Raw genomic sequence first — 10330 nt, forward strand, 5'->3', positions numbered from 1 at the left:
GCGTCTTCCCTATCATTTGCATCATAATAATTTTATTTGGAATTGGGTATATTTGAATTATATTTTTGTTTTATAGAGTTATTGTCTTTTGGTGTAACTTTACAGTTTTTTAATCCAAAATCATTCCATTAGGATTAACAAAATTATTTCAGTAAAATAATAATCCAACTGCGACACATTCCCTATAATCTTCGATACTTTATTAATAAAGAATATGGAACACATTCTAATTTCTGTTTTGCAAAATACATCAGCAATTTATAATATTCAGAATATATATGTATTTAATAAAAATAAAATGCTTGCCAAGTTTTAATGAAATGCAAATAACCCAATAGATGGCGCTTACGCGATGTCAAAGAGACTACTAAACTGTTACAGAACTCGCTATCATAGATCCTCGTAACAATAAACATGGATTTTGGTGATAGCCTGGCATTAATATTGGGCTTATTGATAAGTACAATTAGTATTTTAGCTTGTTTGGGGGCATATGCTCGAAAAAAAGCTATGGTCCAACAGATCTGAACGTTTCGAATCATCAAACATGTTTATCATGTTAGATAACCTAACTTTTATATTATTAGTTTAGTTCGTTTTCTAATTGTACTTCCAAAGTGTTTATGCGTATTTTGTAATAATGAAAACGATGTTTTTATAAATATATTGTATTTACTGAAAAATCAAACTTGTATTAATCACAAAAAAAATCTTATTTCCTAATAAGCCAATTAAACAAATAAATAAGAAATCCCATTTCAGTTTTAATTATTAAGCAAAAAATCAATATGAAAAGGTCTTAAAATATGTAATTACGATGAAATAAATTATAATATTGTATATTTTTTTAAATAGTGATAGTAAGAAAAAACCTTAGTACTCAAACATTAGATGTTCTGATTACACCAGAAAATACAGTGGTCTTTTTATGCTTAAAAAGAATAATGGAATTAAAAACTAGGGGTTTATAAAAATATACTATGCAAAATATAAAAGAATATAAGAAAAAAAAACTTATCAATAAGGGATGTGTAAGCCATCAAATTCTATTCATTTTTATTTTTAACTAGTGATGGTAACAAAAAAGGATTTTATACCCAAAAAATTTTTTGATTCAGAGTACAAAATGTTCATATCATTTTCTGTATAACAAATATTAGGAAATATTTGTCCATAAAAAGATGTTATGTAAATCTATTATATTAACCAAACTACTTAATGTATATAGTAACCTAACATAAAAACAAAACATATAACTATTAAAACATAACTTAAAAATATTTTTACTCAGACATTAATTGTTTGATTCTGGTGATTAAATGATTGTTATATTCTTTATAGTTAATTGTATCGACTCTCACTGCTACAGTTTTAAGCCTGGTTTCATCCTGAAATGATAAATTAATTTAACATAAATGTTTAAAACGAAACATAAAATACTTACATTGTATGATTCGTATTTAGCTCTGCATTTAAATACAAACTGCTTAAAATTTGCTTTATTCCCAATTTCAGCGAGAGCATTCATATCCATTTGTACAGCATTACCAGCTTCTTCAGCAGTGGCACCAATAATTTTTTCGACTTCTGATGAAAACATACTGATCCATTGATTACCACTCCAATCACTAATATTGGCCTAAAAATAATGATTAATTTCAATATTTTTTTGTAGATATACATATATTTCTGTATAAAATATATTAGAATTTATAATACTTACACTTCCAAGTAATCTATATTTAAAACCAGGGTATTCTCTTGCACATTTTTCGCATCTAAACATTCCATTTTCAAGGTCGACAACTTTCTTATTACACCCTTCATTAGCACATGCTTTATACAACATTTTATCAGATCTTAATAATATAACTGTTGCTTTAACTTGGTAATAATCGCCTCTTTCAGAACGACCCAAACCGGCTTCTTTAACAGCTCTAAGATTCATCCATTCCGTCTGAAAGTTTCCACCACCAGTACTGAAAAGATAATAATAGTAATCAATATATAAATAAACATACACGTCTTAAATATGTATAATATTCAATAAGTGTTAAAACTAGAGTTTTATATGCCATTGCTGTGGAGGATTACAACAGTGTTGTTTTATAGGAGTTATCTGTAAAATATATTATCGCAACGTGCAATATGCGGAGCAATTGATGACCAGTTTAGACTATAATAGCAATTGTGGATAAGCCTATCCTCATTAAATAAGAACAGGACCTCTTTTGGTGGAATACTTTACTTTCAATGCAGGTTCTGCAGACAGAGGTCGACAATCGACCAATTATTTGTAATACGTCAAATTCTCAAAAAGGCAAAAGAATTTAATATCGAAGCTTATGTTTATCGATTTTGAGAGTGCTTATAACAGCATCTCCAAGAATTTTTTAATGGAAGCCATGCAGGTTAATATACCTGCACACCTAATTCTGATAGAATAGAAAATGAAACAACAGCAAAACTCAGACTAAATAAAGTGTGATGTATAATCATGCATACTTATAGACATGGTGTTCGAGGCCATACAGGATGGTTTCAACACGAGAGGCACCATTATTAACAAAACCGTATAAATGCTGATTTTTGCTAATAATGTTGCTATCATTGCAAGGCCAAGATGAGACATGACAGAAGCCTTCTGCTTACTATAGGGAGCAGTGCACAAAAGTAGGCTAAAATTAAATTGAATTAAAACAAAATATAGGCATGCAGACTCATCAACAAAACATCTGCAAAACTTGACCATAGGGGAAAGAGTCAGGTTGGATATTAAGAAAAATTACTTATAAGTAGTATCAGTATGAAATCTGTTAGGAAGTGAATCTGTCCAATAAATCATAGCATGAGCATTTTTGACACAGTTTTTGGGTAGTTTATTACGTAGTTGCTTGTAGTATTGCGATATGAAAAAGGTTCGATATGTATTCACATAAAGTGCCTCTTTCGTCGATAGATATAACCCAAAAGTTGAGACAGATTTATGATTTTGCAATATACCAACTTTTATCAACATCAAAGTTCTGAGGTGGCTTGTGCAATTACAATACCACCTCTTTATATACTTTGTACACGACACAAAACTGTTTTCCCTATGAATTAAAAATATTGTTGGCTTCATGTATAAACTAAGTAGCTGTTTCTCAACCTTTTTGCAAAAATTACCCTATACATTTTGAAAAAACAAAATTACATGTGCAATTACCACAGAAAGTAATGTCATATACAGACAACCTCTTGTTTAAGAACCTATGGACAAACGTGTACCAAAATTTCCAGTTTTTACAAACAGTTTAATTGTACCTTTAACTTAAATACACTCAGCGGCATAAAAAACGTATCACCTAGTATGATGACCAGTTTCAAACTGAAATAACTTTTGAACGTATTGGTCAATTTAAATAAGGATTTTTTATTTGGAAGGTCTACCATTTGCCAATTTTCTGTAGGTGCCTTCCCCATTTTGGCGCTCTTCAATTTCAGCAATGGTGAATAACGCTAATGCTCGTTTTCTTCCTACACTTTGAAGCTTTGGGGTGCACTGACAAAAGAAATTAATTTTAAACATAAGGAGTTTGTAGTCTCGTCTGTTCTGATCACTTCTGTTTTTTGTTCAACTTCCTGTTATTGTTAACACCAAAGTTACAAGCTCTAAACGATAACGCAGCTTCTTCGGCAGCACCATCAGAAATTAAACCAAGCCATGGAAATTGACGAGAACATTTCAGTGACGTGTTCTTGATGCGATACAGAGTACGGTTTGTCGCGCCATTCAAAGATTTCGACAGACTAGCACCTTCATCAGACGACCTGGGTCAGGAAGAAGACGCACAACCCCATAGTGATCGATATATTGTAACGACCGCGTTAAGAAATCGACATACTACAGTAGTTGAGATAAGAAATCGTCTGGAGCAAGTGCGTCGGGTGAACGTGAGTGAACGCACAGTAAGAAGGATATTTGAAGAATCGGGGTTGAGATCACAGAGATCGCGTTGCTCCGAGAACATCGTGTTGCTCGATTACAATATGCACGAGATCATGTTCAGTGGACTAATGCAAAGTGGCGAAACGTACTGTTCTCAGACGATCGAGGTCGGCTTGTACTCTCCAGATTGTCGAGAGACAGTTTGGAGCAAAGCAGGAGAGCGTTATGCTTAATATTAATTTTATTATTTAATTATCTGAAAGAGTTTGTAATGGTTTGGGGAGGAATCTGTTTCGAAGCATGTACGGAGCTTTGCTTTATCAACGGCAATCCAAACGGTAAATTGGTGACAACTTCTTGTTCATGCACAATAATGATATCAAGAGAATGGAATGGCCTGCACATAGCTAAAAAATAGAGAAAATACGGAAATCCTTGGAATTTGTGGAATTATTTACCTAAAATGTTTCGGTTACGGTTTCAGCCAAAACTGAGACAAAAGCCGAATTTCGGTGGTAAATATCGGTTTGAATTTCAAGCATTCATATACAGTGTGGTCTTACCTTTGAAAGACTGTACTGGCTCTATGTGACTGTGGTTAGACCTATGATCACATACAGAGCAGCAGCCTGGTATAGTAAACTCCGACAGACTTCAGCTATCAGTAAACTTTCACGAAATCAATGAGAAACTGGATTGGCAATCTCTGGTGCGATAAGCACAACAGCAACTCTAGCAATGGATGTTCTAGAAAAAGTGGCTAGAACTTCCATTTAGGTACAGATTTAAGCAATATGCTCAAAACTGTTCAGACATATAATAATAATAATAATAAACGACTTTATTGTCTCCATTACAAAGAAGAAACTAGAATATAAACTACAATAAATTAAACTAATGAAATATTTTCAAATATTTATGATATTTACACTATGACTAATATATGGAGATCAAATGGCGGGATCCAGAATAGTTTGTTTTATCCAACCGTAAGAAAAAAAAATTCCATGAATTATAACAAACAAAAAGAAAAAAAAAACAAAGCAAAATCTTGAAATTATTAATACAGTATCACCAACATTATATTCCAAATTTAAACATAATTAGTTTAAATAAAAGGGTCCAAAAGACCAAAACGTAGATTAAATGAAAAAGAAGAAGAGAAAAAAAAACAATAATAATGAAAATTAAAAATGGACTCAGTGTAATAACTGATGGCGTAACTATTAATAACTTCAATAACAATGATATAAACAAAGAACTGCTGAAAAATCATATTCCTCAAATTTATTCGAAATTGGTCATAATTCAGTTGACGTAGTCCATGTGGCAAGCGTCCATACGATTTATAAACATGATAATGACCTTTGAAAAAGTGATGTTCTATGTTTTAGAGGATAGAAAGTAGTATCTGACCTTGTCCGACTTTCTTCGCCCTGTGGTTTATATTTAATTTTATTATGCAGGTACTCCGGGACTCCAGAGGTAACGATTCTATGATAGAGAGATAAACTATGAAATTCCCGTCGAAAGTTCATGTTTAACCACCCAGCATCTTTAAGTTTGACAAATTCTATCAAATTTGCGAATACCATAGATGAATCTGAGGCAACTATTCTGAACCTTTTGTATACTTCGTGCCGTAACTGCATCTATAGCCTTATGATATACAGCAGACATATAGTCAAATTGTGAAAGAACAAACATATCACAGTGGTGTACTTCTAATTTCAAAGGTAAACATGAACGATGCGGGTACAGCCAACGCAAAAAAAATATGATCTCTGAATATATGTTTGAATTTGTTTTCTAAATCTTAAGCTAGTATCTACAATCATACCAAGACACTTAGCTTCATATCTTACCAACGGGCTGCGGAAGACATTATAAGCACTCATATTGTGCTATCAATGCCGTCAGATTTGGCGGGATCACTATCAGTGATTAATGCTTGATACCAGATTGTACTGCCTGAACGGTAGTCTTGGATCGAAAACGAAAATTGTTTGGTTCAAGCAGATATTTGGATGTTCACAGATGGATCAAAGACGCCGGAAGGCGGCGGGGCAAGAGTATATTGCCAGACACCTCGGATTAAGCTAGCCTACAGCCTGGGTAAGTACTGTACTGTATTCCAGGCGGAAGTATTTGCTATTGACATGAGTGATAAAATCCTTCTTGAGAGAGGGGTGAAGAACATGACAGTATGACTTTTCGCAGACAGTCAAGCCGCTGTTCAGGCTCTGCAAGCCGTGAAAACGGTGTCGGCTCTGGTTAATGACTGCAAGAGAATATTAAACACATTGAGTTGTGATAACAGAGTGCTTTCATCTGGGTCCTAGGTCACTCTGGGGTTGCTGGAAATAAAGCAGCAGATGAGCTAGCACGAGAGGGCAGCGCTAAAGCGTCTGTGGGGCCAGAACCAGCAGTTGGTGTATCATTTGCGATGGCCAAACATAGGATTAAACTGTGGGTTGAAGAGAGACTTTGCCTACTGTGGACCAGTTCTCCTGAAATGAGACATGCTACGGTGATTATTAACATCGCCACTGTCAAACCCGGGAATATTTTAGGACTTGCTTGTGGCAGCATAAAAGTTCTAATGGGTGTCTTTACTGGGCACTGCCGATTAAAAGCACAGCTCAACTTGTTGCGTTTAGCCGACGATGTTGAATGCCGACTATGTGCGGAGGAAGCGGAGACGGCTGAGCATGTTTTATGCCACTGCTTTGCTGGGAACCATCACAGATGCTCGATTTTTGGGTCGCAGTTTATCTCCCCGAGGGATCTGAATGACCTTTCACTGAGTAAGATATTAATGTTCGTTAAGAGAATTGGACTGCACAGTGAAATTTAATAACGATATCTATCAGGGTACAATAGATTCTTAGGGGCGCGGTGCAAGGTTGTTAGTCCGCCTACCCAATATGTAATCTATGTAATGTAATGTACACAGTATTTTATTAGTTACATATTATTATTATGTGTATTATTTTTACATGTGTGAAAAACCTGAAGTTGCAATAAACATTTCTTTAGAGGTAGTATTTCTAGTTTTCCTAAACAGAAAATGTTCCCTTATGATTAATAAGTGAAGCATCATTAATGTTTTAGTTGCTCACTGTTAAGTAAATTTATTGTAACTAACAAAAACATATTTTAAACTCTTAATTTGAAAAAAACGAGCTTATATTCTGCATATATATATATATTCCGCATATATCTATGTCAAAAATAAATGGATTTTCCTAACTTCGACTTCCTGAGTAATAGTACTTAGGATGGCAAAAACATAAACACATTTTTCGCATTTTCTCGAAAATTCTAAATAGGCAGATACGACTCTTATACTTAATAGAGGCAGTATACTGAGGTATACACACTGTGACAGCAACTATGTATAGGACATTTTTAACTTAAATCACTCGCAAACGATCTTCAACAGTGTAACACCAACTTTATGATACACTGTGTTAATTATCGTACCCAACGTCATCATTGCAAATATACAACCAATATCACAGTATTGGTACTGCAATACGCGTACTGTGATATTGGTTGCATACTTGCAATGATGACGTTGGGTACAATAATTAATTAACACACTGTACTTTCTAATTAATTTAAATACAAAATCCTGTTATCCTGCGTTTGATAACATTATTGGAAAATAAATTTTAACTATAAATTGGCTCAAATTAATATGCATAAAGAGACCTCATGTTCATCATATTTACCTATAAGTAATGTCATTAGAGTTGATTTAAAAAAAGAAAATAACATTTAAGTTAAAAATTTACCGTGCACTAATATTATTAACCTCAAGACCCATTCCATCATTATCAAACCATCCTCTAAGTTTATGAGCTTCTGGAATATCAGGATTCACCCTCATAATACTTCCACCTATTAAACTTATATTTTTTCCACCTCCAAATTCGCCAACTTTTACCCCTTTTAAAGCAACAATTGGGTTTGATGTATCCTCAAATTTTTCAGCATCGGCTCCCCATAAAGTCAAACTAACTCCAGTATTCGTTGTATCGACAAGAGTGACTTCCCTCTTTTTTAATTCTCTTCCGGTCGATTTAGCATTAAATGTTTGGACATCAGTGGCACTTTTGCATACACCAATTACATCCACCATAGATCCAGTTACAATATTACTGATTTTATCAATCGAGATAAAATTAAACTGAGTTTGTGGAATCTCATCTATATCATCTTCGCATGGTTGAATTATTGTATCATTGGTTAATGTTAATTCATAATCATTTTTAATGCTGGTGTATTGTTTATTAGCCATTTTTGCGAGACATTTACTAATATAGTAAACTTTATCAACCTCAATCATGTCGTAAAATTTATCAACCAAATCTCTAAAAGCGGTTGCTCTAATCTCACCACTTTCATCAATAAGATCCATTGAAAACAGTTTTCCTTCACCTCTTGAGTTTGACCATGTTCTTATTGCGGATTTATTACTTACTCTAGCTTTAATAACCCATCTAAAACACATAAATTAATAAAATTAATAAATAATAAAAATATGTTTCCTTACTTGTTTTGATATGGACTTATACTAGCAATTGGATTATGAAGGCAATCCTGTAAAGAGGTACTATTCAAATCAATGCCATTTTTCTTTGGAGCCACACTTGAAGATCCACTAACAACAGGTTTTGAAACATTCGAAACATTATTGTTGCTGTGATTACTACTTTCAATCTGTTCTAAACTATCAGGTAATTGTAAAGGTTCTCCAATTTTTTCTAATTTAGAACCATCTACCAATACATCAATATCAAGTAGAACCAAAAGCTTTCTATTTTAAAACAAACATTTTTTTAGTTATAAATATACAAATATAGATTAAAATTAAACTAACTTTTCGCTTTTTCCTGTATTATTAATAACTGTACTAACATATTTGTTGATTCTTATAATGGAAAAGCTGCTTAGCTCCCCACTATGGACCTGAGTAGTTAACATCGCAAACGTGATGTAGTTGACTCCATCAGAAAGCAAAAGTCGATAACGTTCTTTGCTTGAGCTATTGCCACTAGGAAGTAATTTACATCCGAGCACTTGCATAACGGGTTTATCAATTTGACCACCTTGCATGATGACCTAACAAATTAATGATGGAAAAAAAAGATTTTTTATAACAAGCTTTTAAGGTGAACTTCGAATAAATCCGAAGAAGAATGAACGTACCTTTAAAGAGCCTTCCGTTAATTTAGGCACATCCATTGTATTTTAACATAAAATAAAACTTCAACACGTTTTAATATTGTTTTAATACACACAAAAAACCGAATGAAATTGTAGCTTGTACCGGTTCAAGGTCCGTTGAGTATTGGTTATTGGTTTTGGAGGGAATGCTTGAATACTTTCTGTCAAATTTGTCAAATAAATAGATGTCAAAATTGACCAACTCCTAAAAATTAAGTTACTAAAAAAAAGAGTTTTTAATAAATATTTTGTAGTTATTAATGTTTAATTGAATATTGTGATAGAACTAAATTTTGTATAAATTATTTGTTTTTAAACAAAAATATTAAATGTTATAATTAATGTTAACTTGTAAGTTTGGTTGCCTATTATTTACACTTTAAACAAAAGTTATTTTATACTGAATATTAATTACAGAAAACATCATTAAATTATACTATTAATAGGAAAGGGATCTAGTAGCTAGGCTCTAGTTGGAAATACTTTAACACTCCTATATTTAATGTTTGTTTCATACGCAGTTGTATACAGACTGGTCCATTTAACGTGAGACATGTGATTATCTCGAAAACGGTTCATTTTACATAAAAATAAACCAAATGAAAGTTGTTCTGTACGAAGGGGGAAGCCATATGACGATAACATTTTTGACCTTGACCTTACTTTCAAGGTCATATGAAGGTCATGACCAATTTTTTGAATGGCACCCTATATATTTTATTGTAATATCTGAATCTGTGGATAAAAGCAAAGTAATTAAAAAAAAAATAAAAAGATTTTACTGTGTGGTTTTGTCAGTACAACGGCAAAACTTCTTTTGAAAAAAATTGAAACTTCTGATTTCACTAAACTCATCCCGGAGGGTTTGCTCAAGTATGTGCCAGGACTAGTGGAGTATTGCCTATCGTCGACATACTTTAGCTGGAAGGGGGAATTCTACGAGCAATGCGAAGGGGCAGCCACGGGATCACCCCTGTCTCCTGTGATAGCCAATTTTTACATGGAGATGTTTGAGGAGGAAGCGTTAAAGAAGAGTCCTCGGAAACCGAAGCTATGGCTCCGTTACGTCCACGACACTTTCGTGATCTGGCAACATGGAAAAGAGCAAGTCCAGGAATTTCTAGCCCCCTCAATTCACGTGATAAAAGCACCCCATGATAAAAT

The 10330-nt window shown here is 33.3% G+C and overlaps 1 protein-coding gene across 1 annotated transcript; it reads right to left on the bottom strand.

The window, feature by feature from the left end:
• Window positions 1-1021: 1021 nt before the first annotated feature.
• LOC111414332 (replication protein A 70) lies at window positions 1022-9324 on the bottom strand. The gene is made up of 7 exons (XM_023045643.2): window positions 9149-9324; window positions 8820-9061; window positions 8493-8756; window positions 7732-8439; window positions 1724-1979; window positions 1445-1639; window positions 1022-1388 (listed from the first exon to the last, which is right to left on the bottom strand). The coding sequence occupies exons 1-7, from the start codon at window positions 9182-9184 to the stop codon at window positions 1284-1286; spliced, it is 1806 nt and encodes a 601-aa protein (XP_022901411.1). The 5' UTR covers window positions 9185-9324; the 3' UTR covers window positions 1022-1283.
• Window positions 9325-10330: the final 1006 nt, after the last annotated feature.

The sequence above is a fragment of the Onthophagus taurus genome, chromosome 1 (genome assembly GCF_036711975.1).
Source record: "Onthophagus taurus isolate NC chromosome 1, IU_Otau_3.0, whole genome shotgun sequence".
In the NCBI taxonomy this organism is placed as follows: domain Eukaryota; kingdom Metazoa; phylum Arthropoda; class Insecta; order Coleoptera; family Scarabaeidae; genus Onthophagus; species Onthophagus taurus.